Consider the following 19,113-nt stretch of genomic DNA (forward strand, 5'->3'; position numbering starts at 1 on the left):
CTTATTTTCTCTTCGCAAAACGCTTTTGTATCTTTTAATGTTTACATTATGAACCTCCGGGCCCAGTTTTATAAAGTTACAAGTTACAGGTTACAAGAGTACAGGCTACAGGCACCTGTAATGCACTGTGAACGGCTACAGGTGTTTTATAAATACACATTAATAATTACAGTTGTAAAGAACCACGGTCAATCTCGATTACATGTGAAATCTACAGGTGTGAAGGACATCACTATTTAAAAAAAAAAACGTGTGTCATAGATACTCGGTTCTCTACTAAATTATGTGCACATTATGTGTTTTTGTTTGCTGTAAAATATTAATTACTGGAAAAATGGCCAGAAATGAAGGAAAAATCGAGTGGTTGAGAGCGGCGTTCCATGCCAAGGATATACTTTTTGGGCCGTTTTCAGATTCAGATTAAGTTAGATTTAATGAAATATTTACGTAATAAGTAAATAACATGTAAATAAGTAGGTACTCTTTCACATTCTTACATTAAAATGTATCGTTTCGGTAGCGGCTTAAAGATAAATACGGTGTGTATCGAAAATTATGAATAGTATACTTTACCATAATGTGAATGCACTATACTTATATAAAGAGACGAATGCTAATAAATCAACGACAAATATCGGCAATAATCCCTTTCCATTTCCTAGTAGATAAAATAAAACGAATCGTCAATAAAATCAATATCAAACATATTGTCACTTTATTTCCTATTTACTATATATTTCAGATACATTAACAAAAACTGATAAGGTCAGTGCATGGAAAAGTATGCATGCCCTGGCACAATCGTTGGCGTTGGTGCTTAACAATAAAGAGTAAAGTTTAAAATCTCTCAGAAAACGAGTCTACAAGTAACTGCTGTTGTGCTGTTACAGGACTCAAGACTTATGTAAGTTTTTGTTACAAGTGTACCAATCTACACTTGTAATTTACAATTTTTTTATAAAACGCCTGTTCGATTATGAGTTTAAAACTATAAAACTCCCGTATTTTCGTCTATGGTTGAGCTACAGGCACTTGTACCTGTAACCTGTAAAATTGTAACACAGTACTTTTATAAAACGCAAATTGTAAAAAACGGAACAAGTGTTGCCAGTAAACGCCTGTAAACTTGTAACTTGTAACTTTATAAAACTGGGCCCAGTGGTCCATTTTATAAAGCTACAACTTACAATTTACAAGCCGAAGTCTCTTTCTAACCCTATGTGTTAGACGTGACTTCCGCTTGTAAATTGTAACTTGTAGCTTTATAAAATAGGCCACAGGTCTGTTCTTATATCTTTTTGTAAGTTATATCTATATTTTTATGTATGAGAACACATACGTTCTGAACAATAAATAAAATAAAATATATAAATTACAGGGCGAAGATCGGATGGCCAGAAAAATGACCAAAATTACCTTGCTCTCTTTAAAGGCGCATAGCACCCATCCGACATCACTGAGCGGCGGAGGGACACTGGTGTCCGAAGCGCAATGAAATAGCGTCTTGCACATTGTTGTCAAAATTAAGAAATGAAGCCTATTTTGGCGGAAATGTATTTCCTACGTTCTTCTCCCGCATCCGATATTACCCCAACATACCTTACGCTTGTGTTGTGAGTTATAAAATATTTACCCATTCTCTTCAAAAATATGCAATTACACAAAGCAATTGCCTATTACGATTTAATAGCCAAAGACATAAGCAGGTCTGATAATTTAGCAATGCACATTGCACAATATGCGCATATCGATTGTGTTTACAGTATGACGACAATGTCAGTACTCAACAAAATATTCTTGATAAGTAAGCATGATTTTAGAATAGTTTACATTTATTTTGACGGTTTAATCACCTTGAGACACTATATAGTATAAACTAATGCTTACGAATATGTAGTTACAAAATTGAAAATAAATAAGCAGCTCATCATGACTTTTCAAACTGGCTCTAAGTTCGGTTAAAGATTAAAGTGTCGCCACAATGTGCTTTATTATTTCTTTGTTTATCCAGAATCGTTTCGTTTTGAAAAAAACCGGACAAGTGCGAGTCGGACTCGCCCACCGAGGGTTTCGTACTTTTCCCATTTTCGCTTTTGGGTACGGAACCCTAAAAATAAAACGAGTCAGGCGTACAAGGGCAAGAATGCACATTATACGTGCGTTCGCATAAAGCTTAAGCAGTTATATTTGTAGAAGGTGGTAAATTCTGTTCATTATCAATATTATCATCATTTTTAATTTTCAGGCCTCTTTTGTTCACCGGGAACTTCTGTTCGAGACAGAGAGTCCTACCCAACCATTCAAGACGTAGTCTCTTTCAAAACGCCCCAACAGACAACACACGGACCTGCAGAGAGCGACCTAACCATAGACATCGAAAAACTGGACATCCGTAGACTGAAACAAGACGATGCCGCATTTCGCAATCATCTGATGGGCGGTCTTGGAGGTGATTTACTTCTACAAGACGAAAAAATAACAAAGGATACTAGACGCGTGCAAAAATGGTTGAACTCAACAGAAACATTTTCCGCAGCGTACAAAATACAATTCAGAACGAAAATGGCGGATAACATGTTACAACTCATTTACATGGCTAGATCGAAAATAAAGATCGTCGAAGTCCATGGATATATCAACAGGGAAACACCAGAGTACCGTGTAGGTGTGATCATAAAGAAATTGGATAACTTGTTATATAAGGCTTTGAGATATTATACGGTCATGGTAATGAAGCAGAACGAAGGGGAATTTGAAAAAGAGAGCAGTTCAGTTCTAAATATGCACCACAAGATTATTATGGCGCACGAAGATTTCATGCACCTGTTCTTCGTACAAATGCATTTACATGAGAGGTTTGAGCAGTTGAATGATCATCCTATTCACACTCCTAGTGAGAAAACTAAAACTACTACCCTATCTTCCGCAGAAAAGTACGCGAAGATGCAGAAATATGGCTACGAGATGGTGCAAGAAAATTAAAATAAAGTTTTTCAACTATACAGGGTGATACTGTACTATGATCTTTGCTGAAAATATATTGGTATCTAATTAATTTTCAATCAATTTATTATCATTTTAAAGCTAGGTAAAGTAAAACAAAAACACATTAAAAATTAATAATTTTATTATAGGTGACAACCCTAACTACCGCTATAAAGTTGCTGTTTACATTTACACAGTATGACAGATGTTACCTAGAATACAAATTTACACTATTAACATGCGATGTTCAAAAGTACCGCCATGTCTGATTAAGGCGGAAAATTTTCAGATTCTGTCAAATTACCCCATTTCACACACAAGCACACGTCACTCACACTACCTCACTTTACCGGGACAGGTCAGTGACCCATCCTGTTTTTTTTAAGATGCAAATGAGAGTATTTTAAGTTTCGTGTTAACCACTAGCCTCCTTTGAGGAAGAGAAACTCTAAAAGAGTTCCATTGAAAGAAGGAAGACAAAACAATATATTTTATCTTGCTCTCCTTGTCTGTTCATGGCACATGTGACGTAATTAAATGTAAATTAACTAAATAATCGAATTCATTAGATACGCGTACTAAATAAACCGAATAAATACATACGAATACTACTCTATTCAATAGGGCTTTCGATAAGGCACAAATCAATTCAATGACAATTTCATTAAAATCATATGTGTATTCTGATGATGTTATTATTATATAAATTAGCTTAGCTTCTATTTGTATATATTTAGTTATACTACCTAGCTACTAAGCAAAAATGGCCAAAATGGCCTCGTTGACTATGCCGCAATGAGAGGCGTAGTATTCAAAACTGATATCAATTAGCCAAAAAAGCAAAACGGTCCGACACAGATAATTTCATAATCATTTAGATTTCCAAATTTGGTAACGATTGGTTAAGTTTTGGAGGAGGAAACAGTCGAGTACGAAACTTCGATTTTTGAGATTTTTACGCAGGATTTTTCGCCTTGTCCTTATCGCACTAGTTTTAGGAGCCGCTTCCGTTAGCGAGACGGGTATATTTACCTAAGATATTTAAAACTCAGCTCCTGTTTCGTATTAAGCCCACTACACATTCGTGCGCGAATCGCGGCGCGCGAGTGTGGAGCGGGCTTTAAAAGAGACGTTCTCTGAAAGTGTCCGACGTCAAAAGCAACGTCCTCAGAAAGTGACGTTTTCCGAAAGGACGCCCTTAGGATCTAACTGGAAAGAAAGTGACATACTCCGCTTAACTACCTAAAGGGATATTTGTGGTGGTTTGCTGGTTAAATCAGGGGTAGGTACTAATATAGGTACCTACAAGACAAAAGACGCTTTGTCATTCAAAAGAAATAGGGTGACAAAAATGCACTGGATGTGTAGCCAACATGCCTAACCCTTTACGTCACTGCACTAATATGGAAATTGACAGAGAGACACAAAGCGTTTCGTTGTTGTAGCGCAGCGGTCGTCAACAGGCGACCCGCGGGCCGCAAGTAAGAGGTGCCTCCCTGGATATTTTCTTTGTAATATTGACAAACGACAATATCTGATAAAGTCATAAATATTAACAAAGTGCGTTCTTTTTTAACTACTATGTGGCTCTTGGCTGCTAAAAGGTTGTCGACCGCTGTCGTAGCGCAATCGATTGTCACCTTGGCTAGGCACCCTGATGACCCATCTATACTTTGACATTCATGGAAGTCATGGAACACTTGTTATGGTAGACATAGGTACCTAGACGTGCCAAGACCAAGAAGGTACAACTCAAATTCAATAAAAAAGATAAGGAGGTACTTTACCATAAAATTATTGTTTAAGATAATCAACTAGTTAAATTGCTAAAATATTACAAACCTATTTACGAGCTAAGTTGTTTTAACCCTCCACGTGCGATGATCACATCTTTGAAACTCAGTGTAATTTTAATTTTAATATGTAAGTAAATAGTTATTGAATATGATAAAATTGCATACACCTAGCGTATTATTTAGGCAGCGTCTGTTATTTAACCCTTTACCAGGCTAAGGCCCACTTGCACCATCCTACTAACCCGGCGTTATAAGCGGTTAAACCGTTAACCTAATGTCAAATTGTACTGGTAACCATGGCAACTCCAGGTTTAACAGGTTAACCCTGGATTAGTATGTATGATGGTGCAAGTGGCCCTAAGGGATATTGTTAGAATGGTCAAATTAAGAGGTTTGGCGCCAGAGTACTGGCCGCATTTTGTATTCTGTAATTTCATATCAAATCGGATTTGAAAATTGGATTCTATCAAGTGTCATGCTGCGTAACTGTCTGTGTTTTGCTTAATAAATTAAAACTAATTTATTATTTAATATCTTATTTATTCACAAGGGACTCTGCGTTACAAGTAGTGATAATATTATGTGTAATAATATCAGGTTATGGGCCCGAAAAAGGTACAAGGCTCGGCTCGTGGCTCGCGGTTTCAGCCAGAGATATGGCATTGATTATGACTAGGGTTTGCACGACGGATCCGAAATGTATGGGAAGATCCGCGGATCCGGATCCAGATCCGGATAATTTCATACATTTCGGATCCGGATTGCAAACCCTAATTATGACGAAACCTTCTCCCCGGTCGTTAGACACAGCTCGCTAAGGACACTTTTAGCATTGGCAGCTGATTATCGCCTTCACATTGACCAGATGGATGTCAAAACCGCATTCCTAAATGGAGACTTATCTGTAACTGTGTACATGAAACAACCAGAAGGTTTTTGAAGAAGGGCGTTCGGACTACGTATGCTTATTCAAACGTTCCCTGTATGGGTTAAAACAAGCCCCTAGAGCATGGAACACGAAACTGAACAATGAGTTGCTACAATTAGGTTTTACGAGGTCTAAGAACGAACCATGCGTTTATATTAAATCTAGTAACAAAAAGATTACTATACTCGCAGTGTACGTGGATGACATCCTTATCTTGTGGAATGATAAAAAGGAGCTGAACTCTGTCAAAACCGATCTCATGAAAAAATTTGAGATGAAGGATCTTGGTCGTGCGAAATTTATCTTGGGAATTCGGATTACTCAAACTGATACTTCGATCAAATTCGACCAAGAGAGTTATGTAGATAACATATTGAAAACCTTTGGTATGGTTGACTGCAAGGTCGCATCAACGCCTGCAGTGCCTGGACAAAAGCTTGAGAAGCCAGGAGAAACAAACAAAACTGATGAGGGCATACCATATCAGAATCTCATAGGGTCACTTATGTATCTGGCGGTCTGCACGAGGCCGGACATAGCACATACTGTGACTTATCTAAGCCAATTTAACACGTGCTATACTGACGAGCACTGGATCGCAGCGAAGCGAGTGCTTAGATACCTAAAGGGTACAAAGAGTCAAGGACTCAAGTACAAAAAGTCGGACAAGATGAAAGGCCTAGTCGGTTATGCGGATGCTAGCCATGCTACATCCTACGATAGGAAATCGTTTACTGGTTTGGTCTTCCTATGGAAAGGAGGAGCTGTTTGCTGGGAGAGCAAAAAACAGAAAACGATTGCCCTTTCAACTGCGGAAGCCGAGTATGTTGCCATCTCAGAAGCAGCCAGAGAGGCAATATTTATAAAACGATTTGTTGCTGAGATCACTGGAGAACAAGAAACGCAGTTTACTATCTTCAGTGATAGCCAGTCAGCAGTTGCCATCGCGCAGAATCCTGTGCACCATCAACGCACAAAGCACATTGATGTGCGCCACCACTATGTGAGAGAAGCGGTTGAGAATGGGCATATCCAGTTAGTGTACTTGGAGACAGAACGAATGGTGGCGGACGTACTTACGAAAGCCTTATTGAAGGGTAAGTTTGTGTCGTGTGCAAGAGGCATGGGTCTAGATCTCTAGAGGTATGAAATTAAGGAGGAGTGTTAGAATGGTCAAAAGAGGTTGGGCGCCAGAGTACTGGCCGCATTTTGTATTCTGTAATTTCATATCAAATCGGATTTGAAAATTCGATTCTATCAAGTGTCATGCTGCGTAACTGTCTGTGTTTTGCTTAATAAATTAAAACTAATTTATTATTTAATATCTTATTTATTCACAAGGGACTCTGCGTTACAAGTAGTGATAATATTATGTGTAATAATATCAGATATATAAGGCATACGGCACTTCAATCATGTGTTCTATTTTCAATGAGTAAGAGTGACATTCGATTGTCATTAGAGTTCCGTACCCAAAGGGTAAAACGGGACCCTATTACTAAGACTTCGCTGTCCGTCCGTCCGTCTGTCACCAGGCTGTATCTCACGAACCGTGATAGCTAGACAGTTGAAATTTTCACAGATGATGTATTTCTGTTGCCGCTATAACAACAAATACTAAAAACAGAATAAAATAAAGATTTAAATGGGGCTCCCATACAACAAACGTGATGTTTGACCAAAGTTGAGCAACGTCGGGACTAGTCGGGAGTGGTCAGTACTTGGATGGTTGACCGTTTATTTTTGCTTTTTTTTTTGCATTATGGTACGGAACCCTTTGTGCGCGAGTCCGACTCGCACTTGCCCGGTTTTTTTTGTAATGTCAGCCTGGTAAGGGGTTAAAGTTCCGTACCTAGTCAACTGGAAACCCTTATAGTTTAAACAAAGTCAAATATACTATACAGGGTGATCAATCTAAATGGGTCAGTATGGAGAAGTCAGAAACTATAAGAGATAGCGAAATCTGTTCTTAGGAACCATGGCTTCGATTTTAGATTTAATAATAATGGCATTCATTTTTTTTTTAATCTATCATACATAACCGGGATTCGAACATGGTCAATATTCTTGTTGTTTGTTTGTATGGCAACTTTTAAACGATGCGTGATAGCTGGGGGGTGCTCGACCAAATATCATAGAGGGCCCCGAGACAAAACAAACTACATTAAAAAAAAATCAATATGGCCGACTTTTTTTTAATTTTTTCAAGTTGGTCCGAGCGCGCTGAGATTTGACATGTGGCGAGCCTAGGGGCCCAAGATTAACATGTCAAAAATTTTTTTTTGATAAAATCCAAAATGGTGGCGGACACGGGCAAAGTCAAATTTCCAAGTAGGTTAAGCGACCCCGAAGGGCGAGCTTCTGGCCGGGAAGCCGAAGGCCGACCCCGGCGGAGAGCCGAAGGCCGACCCCGACTCCCAATAGGAAAAGTGTTGGGTCGTGTTTAAGCTCCAACTGCCCCCTCTCATGTGACGCTTCAGGCCTTCAGCCCTACGCGGAGCTCGGCCTTTGGCCTTCGCAAGCCTCGACGCTTCGCCGTCGGGAATTCGGCCCGCCGGCTTCGCGCATCAAGACAGTTGATTTGGTAAAACGCTTGGAAGCACCGCATTCATGCAGCTCGGCCTTCGGCCTCGCGTTTTGGGAGTCGGGGTGGAGGCTCCGGGCCTTCGGCCTTCCGCCGGGATCAGCTTTCGGTCTCCCGGCCTGAAGCTCGCCCTTCAGGCTCGCTTAACCTACTTGGAAATTTGACTTTGGCCGTGTTCGCCGCCATTTTGGATTTTTTCAAAAAAAAATTTGACATGGTAATTTTGGGCTCCTAGGCTCGTCGCATGCCAAATCTCAGCGCGCTCGGACCAACTTGAAAAAATTAAAAAAAGTCGGCCATTTTGAATTTTTTTTAATGTAGTTTGTTTTGTCTCGGGGCCCTCTATGATATTTGGTCGAGCACCCCCCAGCTATCACGCATCGTTTAAAAGTTGCCATACAAACAAACAACAAGAATATTGACCATGTTCGAATCCCGGTTATGTATGATAGATTTAAAAAAAAAAATTAATGCCATTATTATTAAATCTAAAATCGAAGCCATGGTTCCTAAGAACAGATTTCGCTATCTCTTATAGTTTCTGACTTCTCCATACTGACCCATTTAGATTGATCACCCTGTATATTAATGTAGGCCTGGCAACACACACTTATGGGCGTTTTACATAATATATTATTTTAGCTTTTTGTTTTACGATTTATTTCATATTTTAAGCTATAGTTGGTCAAGCAGTACTACCGCCAATACCGAAAATCGTCAATTGCGGGGATTCTTCTCTGTCACTCTAATTACGCTTTCATTGGTTGGAGTAAAAGAGAAAGATCCCCGCAATTTGCGAATTTCGGTTTTCGCGGTAGCCGCTCAGGCCCCAATTTCACCACGGCTACAATTGTCAGTGACGTATGTCGAGCGACAATTGTCAAGCGACAGGTGACATATTACAATTTTATAAAATATTTTCTATAGAAATACAAACATGACAGGCATTTTGCTACAATTGTATGTATTACAATTATGTTGTGAAACAAGAATTATTTTTTCGAGTCGACATATTTGTAGAATTGTCGGTGAATCTTGACAGGAAATGAGTTAATATGTCGGAATTTCGTGACAATTGTAGTGTTTCTTGTTACAATTGTCATAAACTTAGCAAGAGAAATATCTGTTTTTTCCGATATAATAAAGTATTTTTAATAATACAATGATGGTGGCAAACAGGAATACGGCCCGCCTGATGGTAAGCGGTAACCGTAGCTCATGGATGCCTGTGACGTCAGCAACAGTGATGTTTTACAATTGTTGCACCTGTCACCGATGTGAAATTGGGGCCAGATCTTGTCAATAGAAAAAGGCGGCAAATTTGAAAAATAGGCGCGAAGGGATAGGGATATCGTCTCATTCTCATAGTAAATTTGAATTTCGCGCCTTTTTCTACTGACAAGATATGCTTGACCATCTACATATTTAATTTAACAAAAAAATTTTGTGAAATGTAAGTTCTTGATTATAGAAATAAGATTGAATGTTTTAAGTATTTACGGTTTCTCTCACGTGTTTTTAGTCACCCGCGCGACATGTTCCGGAGATCCTAATTACATACCTAGGTCTCCTTTTTCAAGCACTAACAGTTCTAGTAGTAGTCGTTAGTAGGTACTTACATATACCGGGTGTGGCCTGTAACATGAGCAAAAAATTAAACTGTAGGCTGTACTCCTCATACTGACCAACATTTGTTCAGCGACTTTTAAAAATAACTTGTGGTTTGATTTTTATTTTAATACATTTTGAAGTTAATTCTAAGACGCAACGCAATGTATTGCGAATTTTGTTATTAGTCCGGTGGCCGGCTGCATGAAACAAACCTCATCAAAAAATAGAATATACCTACCCTGTAGAGGTACCTGACATTTAGTAGCTTCCAACGCACTTGGTCGGCCTGGGCTTAACCTGGCAGATTTTGTACAAATGGCAAAAACGTTGGACAAAACATCATCAAAAAAAACCTCATCGAAAAATAGAATGAAACTTGTATGGTAGGATACCTGACCTTGAGGACAGTAAAAAAAAAGTGGTCAGCCTCACCTTAGCCTGGCAGTTTTTGCAGTCCGACCAGATTTATTGGGTCACGTGAGAGCTACAATTTACCTCATCGAAAAATAGAATGAAACAAACGGATTATAATAGCTAAAATAAGCCTGTTGACGTATGTCTTGGTCGGCCTCACCTTAACCTGGCAGTTTTTGCAGTCCGACCAAATTTATAAAAAAATAATAAAAAAATTTTTATCGAAAAATCGTATGAAACTTGTATAGTACGATAGCTGCCTTTGAGGACAGTAAAAAAAAGTGGTCGGCCAAATCCTGTGTTGGCAGGTTCCTGTGTCCGAACAATTTTGTGGTACCACGTGAGAGCTACAATTTACCTCATCGAAAAATAGAATGAAACAAACGGATTATAATAGCTAAAATAAGCCTGTTGACGTATGTCTTGGTCGGCCTCACCTTAACTGGGCAGTTTTTGCAGTCCGACCAAATTTATAAAAAAATCATCAAAAAATTTTTATCTAAAAATCGTATGAAACTTGTATGGTACGATAGCTCCCTTTGAGGACAGTAAAAAAAAGTGGTCGGCTAAATCCTGTGTTCGCAGGTTCCTGTGTCCGACCAATTTTGTGGTACCACGTAAGAACTACTATTTGTCTCATCGAAAAATAGAATGAAACAAACGGATTATATTAGCTAAAATCAGCCTGTTGACGTATGTCTTGGTCGGCCTCACCTTAACCTGGCAGTTTTTGCAGTCCGACCAAATTGATAAAAAAATCATCAAAAATTTTATATCGAAAAATCGTATGAAACTTGTATGGTACGATAGCTGCCTTTGAGGACAGTAAAAAAAAAGTGGTCGGCCAAATCCTGTGTTGGCAGGTTCCTGTGTCCGACCAATTTTGTGGTACCACGTGAGAGCTACAATTTACCTCATCGAAAAATAGAATGAAACAAACGGATTATAATAGCTAAAATAAGCCTGTTGACGTATGTCTTGGTCGGCCTCACCTTAACCTGGCAGTTTTTGCCGTCCGACCAAATTTATAAAAAAATCATCAAACATTTTTTTATCGAAAAATCGTATGAAACTTGTATGGTACGATAGCTGCCTTTGAGGACAGTAAAAATAAAGTGGTTGGCCAAATCCTGTGTTGGCAGGTTCCTGTGTCCGACCAATTTTGTGGTACCACGTGAGAGCTACAATTTACCTCATCGAAAAATAGAATGAAACAAACGGATTATAATAGCTAAAATAACCCTGTTGACGTATGGCTTAGTCGGGCTCACCGTAGCCTGGCAGTTTTTGCAGTCGGACCAAATTTGTGGTACCACGTGACAACTACAATTTACCTCATCGAAAAATAGGACGAAAAAAAAAACGGATTATAATATCTAAAATAAACCTGTTGACGTATGTCTTGAGCGGCCTCACCTTAACCGGTCGGTTTTTGCAGTTTGACCAAATTTGTGGTACCACGTGACAGCTACAATTTGCCTCATCGAAAAATTGGATGAATAAAAAACGGATTATAATAGCAAAATAAACCTGTTGACGTATAGCTTGGTCGGCCTCACCTTAGCCGGGCAGTTTTTGCAGTCCGACCAAATTTGTGGTACCACGTGACAGCTACAATTTACCTCATCGAAAAATAGGACGAAAAAAAACGGATTATAATAGCTAAAATAAACCTGTTGATGTATGTCTTGAGCGGCCTCACCTTAACCTGTCGGTTTTTGCAGTCCGACCAAATTTGTGGTACCACGTGACAGCTACAATTTGCCTCATCGAAAAATAGGATGAATAAAAAACGGATTACAATAGCAAAATAAACCTGTTGACGCATGGCTCGGTCGGCCTCACCTTAGCCGGGCAGTTTTTGCAGTCCGACCACATTTATGAAGAATAATAATTTCTATATTGAAAATATGGTTTCTTCGCAGCTTGAACTTAATAATGCTAACTGAAAAAAGTCATAAGTAAATGAATACATGGAGGGCTTTAAAAAAAGAAAGCATTCAGTTCAAATTTTATTCATAAATCTATCTAATATCTAAATAACGTTTTCTAACTACCGACGTGGTTTCAGAGTAACAGTTACGTTGAGATGATGTCTCACAGATGTAAAAAATAAAAAGGTTTTCATCGATTTTTGACAAGTTTTGAATCATATATTCTACTTTTCCACTACAGATAGAATGAGGAGGCATAACTGACATTTTATCACGCCAGGTGGCGCCTCCATAGTAGAGTTGCTGTCACTGTCAAATCACATACATTGTTTCCAATAAATTGTAAACATTCTCCTTTTTTAACCGACTTCCAAATCCCAAAGGAGGAGGTTATCAATGCCGTTGTATGTTTTTTTTTTCTCCAAAATACTGCAATAGTGTGCGACAAATTGTGGAAATATACCTATAGGTAACTACTGGGAATAAAAATTCCCAGTAGGTACCACCAAACCGAGTTGGTGGTAGCTACTAGGAATTTTTTTTCCCAGTAGTTACCAGTGGTAAAAGGTGGGAAAACAATTCCCAGTAGTTACCACTGATAAGAACTTGGTGGTAACTAGTGGGAATAACCCTTTTATTGTTAATAATTACTGTTAATCATAATCAGCTTCGGAGTCGAAGTCTGACGAACTTTCCCCAGACTCCGACTTATCTATTGTTATTTCTTCGACTCGCAAAGGCGTTATGTGTCCTTCAAACCATTTGATCTTATACATTTCATCTCTTAATGTCCAGCCACAATGTGTTGCTTCAAATTTGATGCAAGTGGATTCTGCCGTACACTGCCACAAATTTATGAAAGCCGTCCGTAACAAGCTATACGTCAACAGGTTTATTTTAGCTATTATAATCCGTTTTTTTTCATCCTATTTTCGATGAGGTAAATTGTAGCTGTCACGTGGTACCACAAATTTGGTCGGACTGCAAAAACTGCCAGGCTACGGTGAGGCCGACCAAGCCATACATCAATAGGTTTATTTTAGGTATTATAATCCGTTTGTTTCATTCTATTTTTCGATGAGGTAAATTGTAGCTCTCACGTGGTACCACAAAATTGGTCGGACACAGGAACCTGCCAACACAGGATTTGGCCGACCACTTTTTTTTTTACTGTCCTCAAAGGCAGCTATCGTACCATACAAGTTTCATACGATTTTTCGATAAAAATTTTTTGATGATTTTTTTATAAATTTGGTCGGACTGCAAAAACTGCCAGGTTAAGGTGAGGCCGACCAAGACATACGTCAACAGGCTTATTTTAGCTATTATAATCCGTTTGTTTCATTCTATTTTTCGATGAGGTAAATTGTAGCTCTCACGTGGTACCACAAAATTGGTCGGACACAGGAACCTGCCAACACAGGATTTGGCCGACCACTTTTTTTTACTGTCCTCAAAGGCAGCTATCGTACCATACAAGTTTCATACGATTTTTCGATAAAAAATTTTTGATGATTTTTTTATAAATTTGGTCGGACTGCAAAAACTGCCCGGTTAACACGTTCGCGGACGGTCAGTCACACCAGTTGGACACCTAAATTTTGTATGGAAATATTGGGACTGTTATAGCATTCCTGTCACTACAAATATATCTTTTAGGTTTGTATATGACGCGTAATGCTATGCAAGGCGAATGCTATGCAATCCGCGTCAATATGAAGTATATTTTTTATACGCTATGTGACAACAAATGCTATACAATTCGGATGCATAAGCATGTCTGTCACGTGACATAGTCAAGATGGGATTTTATATGACATCGCATGTTATAGCATTCATACATCGTGCTCGATGGACTTGATGGCTGAGACTTCTGACTTCCTAAGGGCGCGATTTTTGCTCTAAAGACTCATTTGCTGACCTCTTCAAACAATTTTCTTCTTCTGTTTTGTTCCCTCTTTGCTTATCATTGTAATATTGAGTCCATCTCATACATGCCCCATGCCAAGCACGTTCGCTGTTCATTCGACCTCAAATTATGTGATACTACCTACAAATTATGCGTTGGAGACCGGCTCTAATCTAAAGGCCCAGTCATGGGTCTCATAGCATGTTGTAGAGAGCCGAGTTGCAATGTTGAGCTCTCTTAAAATGAGAGGTTTGTTCTTCTAGCTGTCCAAGGTATACGCAGCATTTTACGCCAACACTACTTCTCAAAAGTGTCAATATGTACCGCGTTACACTTTTTCAGTTCCCTGTAACGCACCGCCGCGTTAAGTTCTGGACGTAAAGCGTCCACCACTTTTCCTGCCAAGCGATGATTCACCCAACTTTATATTCTTTTTCGGATGCATCTGCACCAAATACAAGGCATGAAATATACAAAGAATGATACCACAAATGCGTGTCATAAGGTGCTTACCTTGTGGGAGGTGATCATCGAGCGCCAACAGGCTATAATTCACAATTATATGACCAAAACTATGACTAGTAACGTAATTAATTCAATAATAGGTATACACATTCATGCCTCACTTTTTCACATTAATCGTTATCAAAATTTTACTGTAGTGTAATTAACAGCAAGTAAACACGTTTGTTTATTAAAACACAATGAAAAACTTAAAGAAATTGTAAGAAAAACATTAATTACGATTTTATAAAAATACGTCAAAATCGCTATCGCGCACGAAATTGACCCAAATTACATGTGTCCACTCCCAGACGCACCTGCCGGGCTACTAAGGGAGCTGCCATACAAAGACGAATGCTATAGCATCCGCGTCACAGAAAGGGGGGCCAATTTGGAGACGTCACAGGATAATTTTTAACTTCGATAAAACTATGTAATATGGCAGTACGCATTATTTGACTCTGGTGACTGGTAGAGGAAAAGTTGATGAATAATATTATACTGTGGTTAAGCGGATTGATAAGCATTTCAACGAAGAAATTTAAAAAGAATAACGGATGCAATAGCAGGCGCGTCACCAGGAGGAGTACAAAAACGGATGCTATGCAATCCGCGTCCGCGAACGTGTTAAGGTGAGGCCGACCAAGACATACGTTAACAGGCTTATTTTAGCTATTATAATCCGTTTGTTTCATTCTATTTTTCGTTGAGGTAAATTGTAGCTCTCACATGGTACCATTAAATTGGTCGGACACAGGAACCTGCCAATACAGGATTTGGCCGACCACTTTTTTTTTACTGTCCTCAAAGGCAGCTGTCGTACCATACAAGTTTCATACGATTTTTAGATAACAATTTTTTGATGATTTTTTTATAAATTTGGTCGGACTGCAAAAACTGCCAGGTTAAGGTGAGGCCGACCAAGACATACATCAACAGGCTTATTTTAGCTATTATAATCCGTTTGTTTCATTCTATTTTTCGATGAGGTAAATTGTAGCTCTCACGTGACCCAATAAATCTGGTCGGACTGCAAAAACTGCCAGGCTAAGGTGAGGCCGACCACTTTTTTTTTACTGCCCTCAAAGGCAGCTGTCGTACCATACAAGTTTCATTCTATTTTTCGATGAGGTTTTTTGTGATGAATTTTTGTCCAACGTTTTTGCCATTTGTACAAAATCTGCCAGGTTAAGCCCAGGCCGACCAAGTGCGTTGGAAGCTACTAAATGTCAGGTACCTCTACAGGGTATATTCTATTTTTTGATGAGGTTTGTTTCATGCAGCCGGCCACCGGACTATATGTTCAAGACGTGACAAGCAACGTCAATCACAATGATATGGCGTGGCGATGGCGTCCATTGAAGACAATATTTATTTTGTATGAAAAATAGGGAGTCTAAATACTTCATAATTTTAAAAGTTGTTGAACAAAACTGTCACCGTTTGAAGAGTACGATCTATGTTTTAATTATTTGCTTGTGTTACAGGCCACACCCGGTATAATGTAGTATGTCTCACGACCAACAAATTAGTAAAATAACTGAAGTTTGTACAGAACCATCGGTGGGCGAGTCCGACTCTCACTTGTCCGTTTTTTTATAATGACGGTGTTCAGTTTTAGGGTTCCGTACCCAAAGGTTAAAAACGGGATCCTATCACTAAGACTCTGTCCGTCTGTCTGCCTGTCTGTCAACAGGCTGTATCGCATGAACCATGATAGCTAGACAGTTGAGATTTTCACAGATGTATTTCGGTTACCTCTATAACATCAAATACTAAAAAAGTACGGAAACATCGAAGGGCGAGTCCGATTCGCTCTTGACCGGTTTTATCCAGGTTTATTAATTAATTCATTACTTTCATTAGGTGTGGCGGAATCGAAAAAGAAGTATCCAAGAATTCAAGACGTGGTTTCTTTTTCCGAAAAAGGCAATACAAGTTTCATCAATCGCTTAATCAAAAATATGAAATCCTATTTAAACATGGACCAATTCAGACGCAATGAAGAGGTGTTCCGGCGTCAGATCACAGATAACTTAGAGGATCCAGTACTGCTAGAAGGAGAACCGTTTAAGAACAGACGTGTGCAGACATATAAAGGAGACAACTCAGAATACACCAAGGCTACCAATATGCAGTTCAGAACTAAAATCCTAGACTCCATGTTACAACTCGTTTACATGGCTAGACATAAATTGCAACTATTCGAATCCCCCACCTACGTGGATAAGAATTCAATCGCCTACCGCGTCGGGGTGATCGCTAAAAAACTATATATGTTGCACAACAAATCGATTAAGATTTTGGAGATTTTAAATATCAGGTTGGGAAAGGATACGTGGAATGAATATGGTAATAGTGTTCCCGCGCTAACATTGCATCATAAGGTGGCTAAAATGCACGTTGACTTTATCTACTACTACGAAGTGCTGAAAAGGCTGCACATGAAGATCAGGGAATTAAGAAACCTGCCTCGAGAGAAGGCCCCCAAGAAGATGCACCCACAGGTTTGGTGATGGAATACTCCATGGAAGATGAATGCAATACTTTTTAATGAAATGTGTATTTTCCCGAGCGTTTATTGATTGATTTATTTATTTAACATTTAAAATCAGGCATAAAGGCCATATTACAAAATACCTTACAGACTAACAAACACCGTGTTTTTTTTCTGTTTATTTCAAGGGTGCATTCCTGAGCTTAAATCAAGTAACTTTCTCAAAGACACCGATATTCTAATTAACTCCATTTCGGAGATAATTAATAATTTATTTTCTTCCTATAAAGTCTAGGGCCGGTTTACATAATGATTAGTGTTTAGAATGAGTTCATACATTTGCTCGATCGATGTTCGATATGACATTCATATGTCACAGATTTCAATTGTTTGGTTTAGTTAAATGTAATGACCGTGTTACAACAACGCTATATAACAATATATGCTACATTTAATTACTTTTTAAACATAATATTAAAAAGTAATTAAATGTAGCATATAGCGTTGGAGCAACAGGGGTATTAAATTTAACTCAACCAAACAATTGAAATCGGTAACATATCAATGTCATTTCGAACATCCATCGACCGAGATTGTACTTAAGTTTAGTAGCAAATGTATTAGTAGGAGATCCGAGATATATGTATTCGACCTTCACCAATCTGTCTGACGGATGAAACTATGAAAATATGAAAGAATATATGTTCCAGAACATTAAATAAATAGGGGTGCCTGAAGAAATATGGTCAAGGCTATTTTTAATTAATTTATCGGGCCAAAAACAATGAAAAAAAAAACACAAAAATAGTGCTTATAAAACTCATTCAAATTAAATTAAAACAAACTTGATCAGTTTTGTTCCTATATATGCATTATACATATTTGGATTTTGCATAGAACTTGGCACTCATTTAGATCTCCATTCTTTTTGCGGCGAAGCCCATAGCAAAGCATAATTTTTGTATTGAACTTGGCTCTCCTTTTTTACATTTATGTTTTTGGTGGTCACTTCTTTCCCAAATGATTATGATTTATCTGGTCTTGTTTTAACTAGTTTTTAACCGACTACAAAAAAAGGAGGAGGTTATCAATACGACCGTTGTTTTTGTATGTATTTATCTCATAACTCCGTCATTGGTGAACCGATTTGGAAAATATTTTTTTTGTTTGAAAGTGTATAGTTCCAATGCTCCTACCCGGGATTCGAACCCGTCATCGGCTTCATAAGGCAGGGTCACTATCACTACCCAGGCCAGACCGATCGTCAAATAGCTTCATCGACATAGCACTGAATCCGACAGAATGCGAAAAAGTGCCAATAATACAGTAATTTTATACATTAAGCGTTTGCGTTAAATCCGGTAGTTCTAATTTTTTGCAGACTTGTTTATGATGTTGGCCCAATGATTTATCCAAGTTTGAGACCTCGAGCTCCGAACGCAACTTTGTCAAAAATGGAAAAAACCGCGAAATTTCCGGAGATTTATAAGATTTATTTTTATTTATTTATCTATCTTCTATAGATATAATAAAGCTGTAGAGGGTCGAAAGTCTGTACATGGAAGATATTTGAAAAAAAGTTGGCTGGGGATACTTAGAATCGATAACAGAACACGTTCCAACAGTTTTTAGAATTTTTCTCTGTTTGTCTGTTTATCTGTTTGTCTGTTTATTTGAACGCGCATCACGTGAAAACGGCTGAACGGATTTTGATGCAAACTTTACTAATCTGTCGAGAAAATTTCCGGCCAGGTTATAGGCTATAAAAATTCAACCCCTAAAAGGGGGGGTAGCCACAACCCTCGCTTGATTTAAGTTTGCCCCTGAATCTTATGGCGCTACTTATGAAGGAGGGGCAAACTTTTTTCAAATATGTGCTACCACTATTGAGTACCCTGGTAAACTAACAGATGGCGCTGAATTTAATACGTAGTGACATGAATAGCCACCG

At 38.5% G+C, this 19,113-nt stretch overlaps 2 protein-coding genes across 2 annotated transcripts; both read left to right on the forward strand.

Moving 5' to 3' along the window:
- The first annotated feature begins 1,733 nt into the window (after nucleotides 1–1,733).
- On the forward strand, nucleotides 1,734–2,982 carry LOC134678126 (uncharacterized). The gene is made up of 2 exons (XM_063536575.1): nucleotides 1,734–1,804; nucleotides 2,246–2,982. Exons 1-2 carry the CDS (start codon nucleotides 1,765–1,767, stop codon nucleotides 2,980–2,982), a joined length of 777 nt encoding a protein of 258 aa, XP_063392645.1. The 5' UTR covers nucleotides 1,734–1,764.
- Nucleotides 2,983–4,843: 1,861 nt separating this feature from the next.
- On the forward strand, nucleotides 4,844–17,210 carry LOC134679222 (uncharacterized). The gene is made up of 2 exons (XM_063538109.1): nucleotides 4,844–4,908; nucleotides 16,532–17,210. The coding sequence occupies exons 1-2, from the start codon at nucleotides 4,866–4,868 to the stop codon at nucleotides 17,179–17,181; spliced, it is 693 nt and encodes a 230-aa protein (XP_063394179.1). The 5' UTR covers nucleotides 4,844–4,865; the 3' UTR covers nucleotides 17,182–17,210.
- The last annotated feature ends 1,903 nt before the right edge of the window (nucleotides 17,211–19,113 follow it).

Source organism: Cydia fagiglandana, chromosome Z (genome assembly GCF_963556715.1).
Source record: "Cydia fagiglandana chromosome Z, ilCydFagi1.1, whole genome shotgun sequence".
Classification (NCBI taxonomy): Eukaryota; Metazoa; Arthropoda; class Insecta; order Lepidoptera; family Tortricidae; genus Cydia; species Cydia fagiglandana.

Excerpts from the sequence above, each read along its gene's own strand:
- LOC134678126 (XM_063536575.1), top strand. The coding sequence starts at position 1,765 with ATGACGACAATGTCAGTACTCAACAAAATATTCTTGATAA. Across the intron at positions 1,805-2,245 it reads CAACAAAATATTCTTGATAA|GCCTCTTTTGTTCACCGGGA; the intron begins GTAAGCATGATT and ends TTTAATTTTCAG.
- LOC134679222 (XM_063538109.1), top strand. The coding sequence starts at position 4,866 with ATGATCACATCTTTGAAACTCAGTGTAATTTTAATTTTAATAT. Across the intron at positions 4,909-16,531 it reads TGTAATTTTAATTTTAATAT|GTGTGGCGGAATCGAAAAAG; the intron begins GTAAGTAAATAG and ends TACTTTCATTAG.